General features: G+C 35.8%; 1 protein-coding gene across 1 annotated transcript in view; it reads left to right on the top strand.

Moving 5' to 3' along the window:
- LOC102220971 (neuronal acetylcholine receptor subunit alpha-7-like) overlaps positions 1-11363 on the top strand; it is a 30209-nt gene extending 18846 nt beyond the window's left edge. Inside the window, exons 5-9 of the mRNA XM_014472806.2 lie at positions 3145-3392; positions 6170-6364; positions 6867-6953; positions 7890-7999; positions 8089-11363. Coding sequence (XP_014328292.1) covers positions 3145-3392; positions 6170-6364; positions 6867-6953; positions 7890-7999; positions 8089-8691 — 1243 coding nt within the window. The 3' untranslated portion in view covers positions 8692-11363. The remainder of the gene's footprint in view (positions 1-3144; positions 3393-6169; positions 6365-6866; positions 6954-7889; positions 8000-8088) is intronic.
- The last annotated feature ends 4509 nt before the right edge of the window (positions 11364-15872 follow it).

Raw genomic sequence — 15872 nt, 5'->3', positions numbered from 1 at the left:
CACTGACCTCAAGGTGCTCTCAACTATGAAAAGCTGAAAGCTTCCAGGGAGAAATAAACCCTCTTTTTTTGTCTCTTTTTGCCATTTTTAATTAAAAAAACCCAAAATATTTTCAAAACATAAAAGATAAATAACCTTAATAAGAAAATAACGGTCACAGATACTTTTTTCAAACAGATACATCATTAAATAGGAAGGTTTATATTAGTATGTATTACTATAATAGAAATTATGTAAATTAAATTAGTTTGGTAATCTGCCCCACGTGTAACGTTTTTAAACTCTGTAAACAAATATTTTTGTAATCGAGTATTCTATCGAGTATTCTTACGATTAATTGAGTAATCGGATTAAAAATTGATCAAATAAAATATTGATAAATCTAACATAACAGCAGTATCACTATTGGATATCAACATCAGCCCAATTTTTCATATTTGAGAATCCCTGACAGTTACTTTTCTGTAGTTTATAAAATTAACCTGTAACAATGTAACATGTTAACTCTGAGATGCATTTTTTGGCAAAGCAAATTATTAGCCTGCCAATATGTGCATTCCCTATGAGTTTCATATCAATAGGATAATATTTGGAGGAAATAGACAGGGCATGCAGATATCGGCAGGCTAATAATGTGCTTTGCCAAAAATGCAAAGAACATTTTTGCATTTCTAACATGGAGAAATAGAGTTATAACACATGTATTCTTCATAACACATGTATTCTCTGAGCTTCTGGTATAAGTTTCATACCAATAGCACAATATTTGGGGGAAATAGACAGAGCATGCAGATATTGGCAGTCTCAGAAATTATAATGCATCCTCTCCTATGTTAACAGACTGGACAGTTAAGGGTGATATAACATTTTCTACATAATGGGCCTCTGTTTTGTAATGTGTTAAGCTATTATGGTGTTAAAGGAAAAAGCGGGGAATTGCATCAGACACTGACTGTAAAAAGTTCGACTCATATGTCTCAATAAAGGTGTCAAAACCGTATTTATTTCAATTCATCTGCGAAATAAAACTCACCATTTTAGGGCTTATATGATTAAGAAATATGACAGAAGAGACAACTTTCAAAGATATTCGTAGCATCATCTTTCATATAGATCCCTCGAAAAACGATAAAAACCCGAACATTATTATCAATCAATAAAATCCCCATTGGCCGAACTTGAAAATTGGATGTTATGCTGCTAACACTTAGCTTTCATCAACAACTCAGGTGGAACTGAGAGCGCTGCGCAACGCAAATAATACCCCTGCCGGAGCAAGGTGCGCTAAATAATAAAACATAAATGAAGGCAAATAAATTTTCCTCGAGAAATTTAATAATCAAAGTACTTGAATCATTCGGGGAATCATTACAGCCCTTATATACAAGCCTATACATATGATAAAATATGCTTAGAAAGCTCATTAAAAAAGCTATTATTATTATTATTATTATTATTATTATTATTATTATTATTATTATTATTATTATTATTATTATTATTATTATTATTATTAACTGGTCAGTAATGTAATTCAGTCTTTATACTGAATTAAGACACTTTATGGTCTCTGTAAAACCATCTGAGCCGCACTGGATCACAGAAATGTTGGAAAGTGTGTTTTCAATTTAAAAGGCTGTTATGATTTTACCTTTTTGGTTTTCCAGACGTCATACCGTGTGTGTGTGTGTGTGTGTGTGCGTGTGTGTATGTGTGGATAGCAGTAAGTGTTGAGTGAGTGAGAGAGGAGTTTGGTGACTCATGTCCCACAGTGCAGGATACCATCACTACCACCATTGTCACTGTGGATCAGCTTCTGGTTCCCTCTTGCTCCACGCTGAGGTTTTCACAGTGCTCTTTCTCCAGTGACTGTGTCTGTGGGGGGTTTTGGGCTCCCCACTCTCTCAGGGATATCACTTGTCCATTTGCATTTCTAACACCTGTTATGTGTACATTGCATAAAAGCACTTTGTGCCGAAACCCAAGGGTCTTGAACGGAAATAAAAAATCTCAAAGATTAAAATGTGTAAAAGTTCAATGTTTCTCGTCAGTCATCTGAGAAACTGAAATTGACATTTTATATTGTTTCCGCATGAGAATCCCACTAACTGCAGTCTCTTTATGAACACAACACACTGCAGATAAAAAAAGATACGTCTAATCAATGTGAATGACAAGAGAAGCAGAGTTTAGACTTTTAAAACACACAAAAAAAAATAGTGTCAGATTTGAATGTCTTCATACAGCCATTGGCAAATATGCAGCAGTTTTTAATGATAGTATCCAAATCAATATTGTTACTAATTTTGAATAATCTTGTTTACCGTTATAGTTTTACTGTCTTAATATAGACATTTGCCCTTTTTATTTTGCCCATTCAAAGCATTCTTTATTCATAATGTTATTTTTAGAAGTTGCTTGATAAGGAATTAACAGTGAGTTGGAATATTTATTTTCAGCATAGTAGTGTACCCAAATATATGAAAAATATTAATATGGAATAAAATACTCCAGCACTGCTTTTTTTCCTTGTGACATTATTGTCTTAAAGTAGAAATGTGAATTAATTTAGAAATATTTGCAAGTGTTTTCTAGTCTGTGGACTGTGGAGTTCAGAGTTTTTCTTTGGTTCTTCAGGGTTCAAACTCTCACCAGCAGCAGCAGAACAACTCATTAAAGCTAAATTAGAGTTTAACCAGAGTACCAGAGCAGAGGGTACGTGAAGGCTTTTTCCAATGTGACTGCATAACCCAGAATGTTTACTTGCTAATTTAAGATCAATACAATTTAGACGCTTTAGATGTTCTGGTAAATAATTCATTTTGACTCATGTTTTAAAATTGTGCAAATGAGACCAGATCCGTTTTAAACCTTTACTGTTTCAGCAGCTGTTTGGGGAACTTTTCTGCATCTGGTTTTGCTGATTTGGTTACAGGGGATTTCACTGAGTAAATAATTATATGTTTGTTTAATTTGAACAGAAATTACTTTGGAGTTTTCAAATATCTGTTCCAAAGCACAAACATCTGTTATTTATAACGGATGACTGGCATGTCTTGTTTTTGCAGGGATAAATATGTTGAACTTCACCTTGAACATTAGCTAACAGGAAATTTACAAAGGTCCCTTCTGTCCTCTTTCCAGTGCGGATGAGCGCTTTGATGCCACATTTCACACCAATGTCCTGGTGAATGCTTCTGGTCACTGTCAGTACATTCCCCCGGGCATCTTGAAGAGCACTTGTTACATCGATGTGCGTTGGTTCCCCTTTGACGTGCAGAAGTGTGACTTGAAGTTCGGCTCATGGACTCACAACGGCTGGCTACTGGACTTGCAGATGCTTGATGTGGACACATCCACTTACATACCCAACGGAGAGTGGGACCTCGTGGGTAAGTGGGCATCGATGTTTGCTACATCACTGGAGCTGAGCAGTGGGGAGATATAATTTTAAAAATTGTCTAAACTCTTACAAAGGTCAAAGCCTTGTAATTAAATAAAAATCAACAGCAATCAAAATGCTACGTGAAAGACTTCAAAAAGAATAAATGTAGATCAGTCCCACTGCACAGTCACAGTCTGTAAATTAGAATATGCATTCCAGTGAGGATCGTTCTTCAGCTTAAAAGTATGTTTTGAAAACAACAACCTTTATTCAAATATTAAGCATATTTTTGATCAGGTTTACATTTCTGTATTAAAAGTGTTTTTTTTGTTATTTGTCTGATATAAATAAAATCAATAAATGTTGTTCTAAGTGGAAAATTATCCACACAGATATGATGATATCTGTGTGTAATTACATAATGTGTTTACCTACTGCCTACTGAAATAAAAGTAACATATAAAATAAAATTTATAGCATTTGATTGAATAATTCTGTCACTTAACATAAAAAACTGGGTCTTTAAAAATTTGTAACTAAAACACATTTGGTACATCCTTTGTTGAAATTCCGAAATTAAGAAGCGCGTTACTATAGCCTCACTGCTCAGGAAGAACAACAGACTTCTACCAGGACATACTTAAAAGGAGAAAAAACTGCATCACGTTCTCAGTATGTAGAGAGGCGGCGAGGGAAGTGGAGATCATTCAACATAATGCAATGAAGAAGGAGAAATAGTTGGAAGATTTGGACACTATTCAAAGTGTCCAAATCTAAGCCCACACTTAGGAGAGTGTGGACTGTGGAGAGCTATTTAATTCAAAATCAAAATAACACATATCTAGTATTCATCACAAAAATGTGTTAGTGCTGGGGGTTTAGGACTGTTTGGTTTTTTTCCATGATGTTTTTTTTCCCACCCTGGACAATTCAGAAGATGGTCCTTGTGTCAAGACCCCCTGTTGTAACAATTAGCAGGAAATGGGTGTCAGACGGGGCCAGATGGTATGCAATGGGATTTTGTGACACTCAGGCAGGCATGTAACAACACCATATGTGAGCTCTGCACTGCCCATCTCAAGAGTTTGCGCTGAAGGTGAGAGAGTTCTTCCATCAAAAACGAAATGATTCAGCCACTTCTTTTTTTCTGTCTATAACTTTTTAATACAAAGTTGAAATAAGGACAGGATAAAGTTTACATCACTGACAGACTCAGAGTTCTTCACTTGAAAGTTTTCAGGGTCAAGGAAATAAGATTCAGCTCAGTGATCTGAGGGAGGGGTTTTCCATATTGACCATAAATTATATAGTTTCTTCTTTCTCTTTTCACAAGTGCACAGCCTGTATTCTTATACTGACATATAAAGTTTCAGTTTTTTTATCCAAAGGGGCAAAAAGAGTGTCAATGTAAAAAAAAAAATTTTGTTTCTCATTTTGCCAAAATTGATATAATACAATTTAAGCTTGTTCAGATTTAGTTTTATGAACTGTAAATAAGAACATGATTTTCATTCTTCCTGGGTAAACTGCACATTTAACTAGGTTCAAAATTAATTGTTTACATATAATAAAACAAGAATTTAGTAACATGGCCAGGTTAAACACTATTGTGCTTCACTGAATACTTACTGTTACAGTAAAATTGAACAAAGGTGTTTTTGCAAAGGAAACACCTACATAGCTCCTTTACATGACAGATTATGGCTTTTAAACTTTTCTGCACACTTAATATGTTTACCAATAATGGATTTCTTTTTACATGATCCATTCAAAAATAACTTAGAGCTGCATTGAATACAACATTTGAAAGGAAAAATCTCAGATTTACTGGGAGAAATGTTGAATTTTTAAATAACTAACTTGTATCTATACTGAAGGATGCCTGTCTGTGATTGATCATTATTTATTTATATTTGAATAAGCTGTTTCATGCACAGAGCAGCCAGTATTGCACAGCTTCTGTTCTTTCTCTGGCTCAATTTTTTAAATACCTCACTGATACTGGAAAAGCTAATTTTGAGTCTTTCCCATTAAAGCATGGTTTTGCTGATGCATCTAGCTAATACATAGCTTGAGTTGCTTTCACTGATGAGAGTAAACATAAAATCTTTCGTTTCAGACTGTTTGCTCACCAATTAGGACAGCAATGATTCAGAAGATTCCTTTCACCAGCCAATATCTCAGTGTGTCCTTAAAAATGATCCAATTAGGTGAGAATTTGAGCTGTAGGTCATTACGGAGGGTCATTATTTATAGGAATATAACATTATCTCTGGGTAGACATCCATTACTGTATCAATAATAACCTTAAGGTGTAGATCAATAGAAAGGATTAACTCCTAGTATGGAAAATGCTGGATAGCAGGCGGATCATTGGCATTTGAACCTTCAGATTGTTGGTTCAATCCATAACACTAGACCTACTAAAATACATGCTCTCTGAAAGCTTTTTAATTTAATCCAAACTCTCGTGTTTTATCACATGTACCAAAGTCATGTATGTTGAGGTTAATGGTTAGCTGCACTTTCATACAGTATATGTCTGTTATATTTTTTTTCCACCAATTTAAACTGGTACATTACATTAAACATAACGGTACTACCTACTTAGGCTTCTGCAAAAGTGACAAGTTATGCATTTTAGTTTAGATCTCCGTTTCTAAGTTTCTGCTGGCCTTTCTACCACATTTAGATTAAATTTTTATTTTCAAAATCTTTAACCTAAATGACTTTATTATAGCTGTAAAAGACACCGTTATCTCTGTGGATGTGCTTCTCCCACAGGTGTGCCAGCCAAGCGTAATGAGCTGTATTACGAGTGCTGTAAGGAGCCCTATCCTGATGTGACCTTCACAGTCACCATGCGCCGCAGGACTCTTTATTATGGACTAAATCTGCTCATTCCCTGTGTGCTGATCTCTGGTTTGGCTTTACTGGTCTTCCTGTTGCCAGCAGATTCTGGAGAAAAGATTTCTCTGGGTGGGTGAGAGGAGACTGCTGGAATCACAAATGAACCATATTTTAGATGCAGTGAACATATCAGATAATGTTTATGTTGGTGCATTTGGCAGACATTTTTATCCAAAGCAACTTACAAATGAAGATTTACCAGTTAGCTTGTCCAGTGTAAACATTGTGAACATATGTTCAACATGAAGTCATAAAGATTATTATTATTATTATTATTATTATTATTATTATTATTATTATTATTATTATTATAAGTAATGGTGGTCATTTCTCTGTAAAATTACTTCTCTGAAAACCATCAGCATAAACATAATGTTAGTGTTTCTGGGGTTTTTTAAGCAACCTTGGGCACATCAAGCAGCCACAAACTGACAAATGACTGTTGTCATGAAAATCGATTACATTAATATGTAATTACAGGAAGACTTTCACACACCGGTGACCCCGATCACATATTCAGCTGCTGTGATCTTGTTCTCTTCCCTTGTGTCTCTCTGTCTTTGTCACACAGGCATCACTGTGCTGCTTTCGCTCACTGTCTTCATGCTTCTGGTAGCAGAGATTATGCCTGCCACATCTGACTCTGTACCGCTTATCGGTGGGTTTCATTTTATGTATTTGCGTGTGCATACAACGTTTTTATATCTGCGTAAATACAGAATGAAAAGCATCATGCAAAATTTAAGGAAAAAAGAAAAATTTTGTCTTTGGTATTTCTTGGTATATTTCTGTAGTTCTGTCCAAAGCTTTTAAACTATTCACCTCTTCATTATACTTTGTTTCAACGCGGCAAGAATTTGACTGTAAGCATGAGCTAGAGGTAAGAATAAGAAGTTGTAGTCATAAAACAAATATGTAAAGCAGAGTCAGTGTGACTGACTCAGGATGTTCGAGAAGACCTATCCTTTAGTTGATCATATGTTAAATGTTTTGGGTAAAAAAAAAAGTGCCTCATGCATTCAATATTTGTTGTCAACAATGGAAACAGCATGACCTTTCCATAACATTTATTTAGTTTACTAAAGTAAAGGTTGGCCTGAAACCTAAATTTAAGCCTAGATTAAATAATTATCATGGACAGGTCTGCTTCTAATTCAGGACTGCTGCCCAAGTACATAATGCCCTTGGGTTCTGGTAAAAAAAACTCTGCACTTCAGTTCTGGCTCAGAAAATACACAACTTTCTACAGTAAAATGCTTAAGTCTAGACTGACAAATGCATTCAGGCAATGTTGTGGTTAGGGTTATGTACATCTTTTATCTATAATGTAAAATTTCACCTTAATTTTTGTTTAAGGTGAACTGTAACGTCATCACCAAATTCAGTAATTAATTCAGTGGAGTAAATCTATTCAGGCGTCTGGTATCAAGATCTGCAAAAGCCTCTTTTAAAATGTAACACTTAACTCGTGTGTTGAAGAATAAAGTATCTGAACTCTCCAGAGTGGTATGTTACAAGAGCGAGCCAGAATTGGGAAATACTTTACTATACAGTTTGCAGTAAAAGTTAGTAGCATTGTTTTTCTACCCAACAGCTCAGTACTTTGCCAGCACAATGATGATTGTGGGAATGTCTGTGGTGGTGACTGTCATAGTCCTGCAGTTTCATCATCATGACCCTCATGGGGGCAAGATGCCCAAGTGGGTGAGTGAGTGGAGCAAACCATATCTGCTAAATCATGCACTAGAATATCAATGACATAAAAAATGCTGATACAGTCTGTCTCTTCTCAGGTTCGTGTGGTTCTGTTGAACTGGTGTGCCTGGTTCCTCCGTATGAAACAACCTGGTGAGGAGCGCAAGAGGCCACAGTACAAGTATCGCCATACCTCCCAGCATCACTCCAGCACCAGCTCCATTGAGATGGGCACAATGCCAAGCCTCACAGTGCCTCTGTCACAGGCATCATGCCCACCCTGCACAACAGGCACTTCCAATGGTTCCATGAGTCTCTACTTTGGGAGTTACCATCCCATGGAGAGTCCACACTGCCCACCTTCCAGCGACTCTGGAGTCACGTTGGGCGGACGCACTCATGGATCTATGGGTGACGAGACTGAGCCGCCGGGGGGAGTTTGTGGTGTTGGAAGTCTTGGAATGGGAGTTGGCATCCCCCCACCTGAGATCTTGCGCATCTTGGAGGAGGTGTCATACATTGCACAGAGGTTTCGGGACCAGGACGAAGCTGAGGCAATCTGCAGTGAGTGGAAGTTTGCAGCTGCCGTAGTGGACCGACTGTGTCTGGTGGCCTTCTCTCTCTTCTCCATCATTTGCACTTTCACCATCCTCATGTCAGCTCCTAACTTCATTGAGGCTGTTTCCAAGGACTTCACATAACCAGCTGCTGAAAGACAGAGAAGGAAGGAGGTGTAAATAATCAGACTTTAAAGAGAGATTTGGAAAGGAAATCAGAGACAGGGAGAAGTGTATTCCCCGACCCACCTACTTGGCAGCCATTTGTTTTGAGATGGGCTTGTAGTGTCTCATTAGAAAAATATTTTCTTCAGCAACTTTGTAAATAAATCATATCATAATAAGCAATTGTTAAATAATGTAAACACTTAAACTTATGAGAAGATATAAACTAATTACAAGCCTGTAATAAAAAACTTAGTATGTATGTGAGATTAAGACATAAAATTCAGCTGTTTGCAAATTATGTAAATCTTAAATGCAATGTTGATACATGGAAATATTATTTTTAAGCAATTTTTGCGTTCTCGATTTTAATGTCATCAACAACTTACAAAAAGATGGCAGTAGCTTCAAATATATTGAAGCTATATCTTCAATATATCGATATATTGCCTTGCTAATCAGATGAATTGGCATTCCTACTCCCTCTTTAAAGCAACCATTTGTCCATATCAGAGGATTCAGTGTAGAATGATGGGCAGATTTTTACAAGGCTATAACAGGATAGAAAAGAAGACCAAAGAAATTGAGTGGAAACAAAGGAAACTACCAAAATCAGATCACTGTGAATGTTGTATTGTTTTAATTTGGGTAATCAAATAGCTGTAGACTTTTCCACTTTGGGTTTTGCGTCAGACTTAGCTCCCTCAACAGGCAATGCCAAAACATAGATATTATATCATAAGACCACTCTGACAATGTTCATTAGTAATACAAATGTTTAGCCGTTACACAGGATGCACAAACATTTGTCTTAAATCTAGTAAAGTTATACAATTGTTTCCCAAAGTAAGGTATCATAACAAGTGAGCACACTAGTGTGACTGTGGCTCAGTGGTAGAGCAGTCATCTTTTAATCGAAAGGTTGCATGTTTGATTTCAGATTCCTCTTGTCATAATGTTGATGTGCTCCAGGGCAAGGTACTTAACCCTAAGTTGCCTCCTGATCCATGTATTGGTGTATAAATGTGTGAGTTTGAATAGATGAATGTGTCTGTACTCTCTATATATTTGTGTGCTTGACTTGAAAGGCACAATATAAAATCAGTCAATTCAGCAAGTTTTTAATTTAACCACTGAAACTAACTGTGATAATGCATTTTCATAAATAGGTAGTGGAATCTAATAATTTCACTTCAGAATGATATTTATATTGTGTTCAAAACAGAAATCATCATATCTGTGCAGAAAAAAAAAGCATCTATAAATACAATTAAATTATTGAAAGGATGCATAATGACGATCTTAATCCAACTTGGTTGATAAATTTGCTTTAAAAGATATCCAATGGGAAATGGTCTTTAAAACACAAACAATATACTGGTATCTAATGGGACTCTTTTGGCTTTTAAAGTAAAAGTCCTAAGTAAAGTTTTTTGTTTGGTTTATTTCTGCAATTAGAAATAATTGAGAGTCTCGCAGCAAAATGCATTCAGGGCCTTCACATTTATTGGCACCCATGGTGAATTATTATGTGTAAAAAGCCTTAAATAAATTGATCATTTATGATACTATGAGTTCTAAGCAATGTTCCCAGGACTTTCCTTAATTTTAACCCTAGCTTAGCTTAACAATCCCTACATTTTTATGTTTGTGTTGGTCGTATAGAAAAAGCTTTTTCTGAACCCCAAACAATCTGTTAGCACATACAGCAGATATGGTTTGATGGTTGCAGTGTGGTTGACAACATAAATGTATCTCTTTGCTGCAGCACTGAGCTGTGGATTTTTTACTTCCCTCATCATCCTACTCATTGTGCATGGAGGCAACATAAATATGCCTCATTATCCAATGTCGTGGACAGTGGCTGAAAGAAATGACCGCCTGTCATTTCATATCAAGAGAGGCAAAAAGTCATGGATTAATAATGAGAAGTTGATAGAAGTTCAAATTAACAGAAAAAGTAACTTGTGAATATAAAAATGTGTCACTTACATTTAATTTCAAAGGGTTTTGGATTTTAGACAATCATGGATGTAGACAATTGTAGGCAATTTCTTAAACAAATTAGAGCTTGTATTTTTCTACATTTATTCAATGTGAGATTAGGCTACAGGAATTAAAAATATGTCTTTTTAATGTGTTTTTTTACACATTTTTAACAGGGTGCCAATAAATGTGGCTCTCAGGATTTCAGAGTAATTTTTATAAAACTACTGTTTTGCTTAGCAGAGCAGTGTGCATTTATCCCTTTCAATGTTTCTCTGAGTGTGATTTATCTGTAACGTTATGATATGGGGATACACATGACTTACCAAGCCTTTTAAATGGTCTCTGGACATGAAGAGCAATCTAACTTTTGAACATTAAATCCAACACACAGTATAGCTTAGGGCTTAACAGTAGACAGAAAACTAACCACTCTCTTATTGTACCATATTGTACATACAGAAAGAACTTTCTGGAGTTTCAATGATTTATCTGTTTTGCAAATTCAGCTGAGAAAGTAAAAATGAGTGAAGTTTGTAAATGTGCTTGCATCCATCTCCACCCTGTAGTTTCAGTTGTGGTTGCGATCCTTGTTCTGTTCATCTCTGTCATTCTAACCATGGATTCATCACTGCGGTAATAAAGGGTATTTATTCTGTCTATAACAGGCTCTGGGTGAATGTGTGCTACATGTACAATATGATAAATACTAATACATAAAGAGAGTCAATAGATGGATTGCTCCCCTACTGCAAGTATTAAAATCATGTCATCATTGTATTTAAAGTAGTATTAATGGTATGAACTTTGCTAGTAACATTAGACAATTTTAGCCAATATTCAGAGACATGCTGATTGCAACAGCCGAAAGAAACTGGATTGTTTCATCACTGACAAAAGGGAATTTGGAAGAGAAGAAGAAATTTGACAACTACTCTGCAGTCAGGAAAGTGAAATAGTGGCTCAGGATAGGGAGAGGTTAAGAAGGCCCAAACAACTAAACAAAAACCAAAAGAACATTAATGTAGGCCATCATTTTCTCCAGTTTTGTTCTAGGAAATATGGTTTGATTTATTTCTTACATAACCAAGAAAAACATCTTCACAACAGTGGATGAGCCTCTATCAGCAAGACCCAGACTTCAGGCAATACAACGTCTTAAAAATTATTTTTTACAAGCCAACATTTTCTTGTGGAGCACAACCATGTTCTTCTAAACATAGCCCATTCCCTCATGACACTGTAATCTTCAATATTGAAACTAATTCAAATACAACTGAAAACTAGACATCAACTGCAAAGGTTAGAGATACAATATTCGGTATAGCTTGAAGTTATTTTACATAAAATAAATAAATTGTTAATAAATATCTTTTGTTTAGTAACAGCTTTTGTTTTTGATCACACAATGTGTAGAAAAATAGTCCAAATTGCTCTAGTTAAATTATGGACTTTGTTCTTTTCCCAAATAAAGAAAGTCTGTCTCCACATTTGAAATATGAAAAACAACGTCCCACAGCATTAGTAGTACCTCAGCCACACATACTGTATATATACTCTAAAACAAATGAGGAGAATCCCTGTCTTGCATAAACAAGTATCAAAAACAATTAACCTTTGGTACTGTTTATTCAGAGAAATACATTAAAGGCACATGTTTCCGCACACTTACAATTACAAGGGGTTGATTTGCATTTATATTATGCAAAATACCAAGAAATAGTGCAAGAGTTGACACAGAAACTTCTCAAGTCCATTAAAATCCAATTATGCAAACATTGGCCACATTATGAGTAACAACTTGCTGAACCTCATTGCTGCAGAGTGGACAGAACAACTGCACCATATTGAGGAGAGGATAGATGGGCCATCGCTACATTTTGGGTTACAGGTTACAACCTTCTTTCCTCAGTAAGAGTTTTGAAGATGGGTTGTGGAGCTTCTGGCATGAAAATGACGTGAAACACTTCCAGAGCAACTCAGGAGTGGCTCCATAAGAAGTATTACAGACTTCTTCATTTTTTATTAGGAGGGAAACATGAAAAACCAGTATTGTATCAAATACTTATTTTTTTCCACTGTACATCATTAAAAACACTTGCTGTTGGTGGATAAATGATAAATAAGTGAATAAATCACTGACAAAAACAAATAAGTACACATGAGTATCACCAGTTTGACATATTGTAGTATTCATTTAAAAACTTCCAGCAGGAAGCAAGAACTCATGCTACTAGGTGAGGCTGCTTTAAATTTTCCAACCAAGAGACCATTAATGAAAACATCTCACCTGACGATGAAGCCATGGCTGTGTTTGTTTTTGCAGTTCTATCTCATTAGGAAATGGAGCCAGACAGTACTGAGTTTAAATCTAAGTGTCAGAGTGCCTTATGTTTAAAGGTTAATGAAAAGTACTTTTACACTGCCAACATAGCCATTTTCACACAGTAACAAGGCACAGTAGGGTTTTGAGTGACACCAGATTTTATTTGGCAAACTGCTGAGCTCAGCACGCAGATGAAATATTCCTTCTTGTGGATCAAAAAGTTATAAGCCAAAACAAACATTACCTTTTTTTCAAGCAATTCTGATTGAAATATTATTTGTGAAGGTTCATGATTGATGTAGGTGAATACTGCTTATATGCAAACCACGTAGGTGGGTGACTGACGTGGCAGGAGAAAACAAGGAAAAGGCAAGAAAGTATAAAAATCTGTTTAAAAGTTCAAAATGAAGCTCAAAATAGCATTGACCTCTGTCTGCAGAACTGCTGGCCCAGCGTTATTTTCAAAAGAAAAATAAAGCTCTCCGTTCGTATATGTTTGTGAGTGGCAGGTATTCTATAGGAGACCGAAACTGCATGTGCTTATTGTTGGTGGGAGGGAGGGATTTGGCAGCTAAATCTTATTGCATTCCCAAAACAGAGATGCTGCATGTCACCTGAGGTCATTACAACCTCTCTTGCTCCCACTTCACATTTTCTCATTCCAACCCCAATCAGTCCAGCAGTCTGACTATTCCCTGAGGATGGAGAGAAGAAACAACTCTGAAAGGTGCTCTGGCCACCTGTCTGGTCTAAAAGAAAACAGAAACGTTAGCAACTTTCTGTCCTTTTGTCACTTTTTCTTTTAAATCATAAACTTTTTACACCAATAAGTCGAAAAGTATTTCAGTGACCAGAACAGACCAGAATTTGGATTAGTACAAATTCTTTAAATTGCGTGCGTGTGTGTGTGTATAGAAAGCATACTTGTCCTACAATAATTTATTTCATTCCAATATCATGAGCAAGACAAAAGCACTGGCATGCCAGCTTTTTATTAGACATCTAAATGAGTCAGAGACACGTGGGAAAAAGTGCTGTGGTCAGATGAGAGAAAAATTGAACCCTTTGTCTTCACCCACCATGTTTGGTGGAGGAGGAATGCTGATTGTGAAACTTAAGAATTAAAGAAACATTACTCTTTGGGGCTGGTTTTCTGCTAGAGGCAAAGAAGGACTTAACTGCATTGAGAGACCAAGAGAAGAAAATGTGCCATAAAATCGCAGACAAGAATCATTTCTTCCATCAAGACAAAGACATCAAAATTTACCACCAAGTTAATGAAGTAAAATTGCATTAACCCTCCTGTTATGTTCTAGATCAAATTGACCCATTTTAAAGTTTAAAAATTGTAAAAAAAAATAGTTGAAATTATTTTTTTTGAATGAAACTTTGTCTATTTGTTTTAATAGGTGCACTCTACATATAAATTGAAAATGTATTCATTTACTAATTTGCACCAACCCCTAGGTCTACTTTTTACATCGATACTGTTCGGGTCAATTTGACCCGGCAGTCAGGTTAAAGTGCAAAAAAAGATTTTAAAATGTCCAATTCTGTATGTTTCCTTGCAGCTATGAACCATATTTCACCACACACACACAAACACAACACACCACACACCTACATGCACACGCCGACACACACAAGCCCACTTTCTCACTACTCTCTTTACTTCACTAGGAAACTGCGAGAAAGCAGGTGTTCATACAACTTTAGACGGGAATCTTTTCTGTTCCCGTGGACAAACTCCACCCACACTGAGTGGACACTCAGCAGATGTGGAGGGAAACATAAATACTCTCTGCATGACTCATTTATCTTGATTTTAATCAGTGGGTCAATTTGACCCTGAACATTATGTGTGCTTCAAGTTTAATTATAAAGATCAACCATTGAAAAAAAAAAGTGTAATATAAAAAAATTTACCAAAGATCAATTTCAACGAAATTATAGTTTTTTTTTTGTCTAGGTTTTTTTCAGTGCACATTAAAAATATAAATTCCATTTTTAATGTTCAAATGAGTAAATGAGCAGGTTGTCGTCATTGATCCTTAATTTCTGAGAAATAATAAAACATCATTGCACAAATATTGATTGAAATTGTTATTATTGGAGTTAATAATCAGATAAAAAAATGTTTTGGAGGAATTTTTTGGTTTCTGACACTATTGCATGATTAAACACTGCCCGGGTCAAATTGACCCACGAACATTTTTGCTGTACCCTAGAAAAGAACATAACAGGAAACATCATATAGTCTCCAGACTTCAGATCTGCAGGAAATCTGTGAAGGGAGGTGAAGCTTTGGAATATGATTACCAGGAAATATAAAACTTTGTTGAGTTTTTATCAAGAAGAGTGGGCCAAAATTCCTTCTGAGATGTAGGAAAACCTGCGCGAACTCAAATACAGAAATGTCTTTGTGCCGTGTCTGCAAATAGAGATTTTACAAACAGAGATTTCCATGCTTCAGGATCAAATTCTGGTTTCCCACAGTGGCATGCGACTCAGTTTTTAACGTTCATGTCAAGGATTATTTTCTGAATATCTTGTTTCTCTACATAAAAGGCTACAATGAATAATTTATATCTTTTATTTTCTTTATAAAGGAGAAAACTAAATAAGCATCACCAGAGGATCAAATATTTATTTCCCTTTATGTAACTGAGTCTTAACAAAAGAAGTAAATAATGGTCTCTAAGCCATAATAACCTCGAAAAACCTTTCGCTCAGTAGCAGCGAAATGTTTCTTTGGTCTGTTTTTTGTTTTTCAGATTTAAGCAAGCATGAACTGGAAGCCAGTAATATTGTTCTGCAGAGTATCTCTCAGGGAAAGTAGTAGAAATTT

Source organism: Xiphophorus maculatus, chromosome 23 (assembly GCF_002775205.1).
Source record: "Xiphophorus maculatus strain JP 163 A chromosome 23, X_maculatus-5.0-male, whole genome shotgun sequence".
Lineage (NCBI taxonomy): Eukaryota > Metazoa > Chordata > Actinopteri > Cyprinodontiformes > Poeciliidae > Xiphophorus > Xiphophorus maculatus.
Note: the sequence above shows the minus strand (reverse complement) of the source record. Positions and strands in the feature narration are given on the sequence as shown.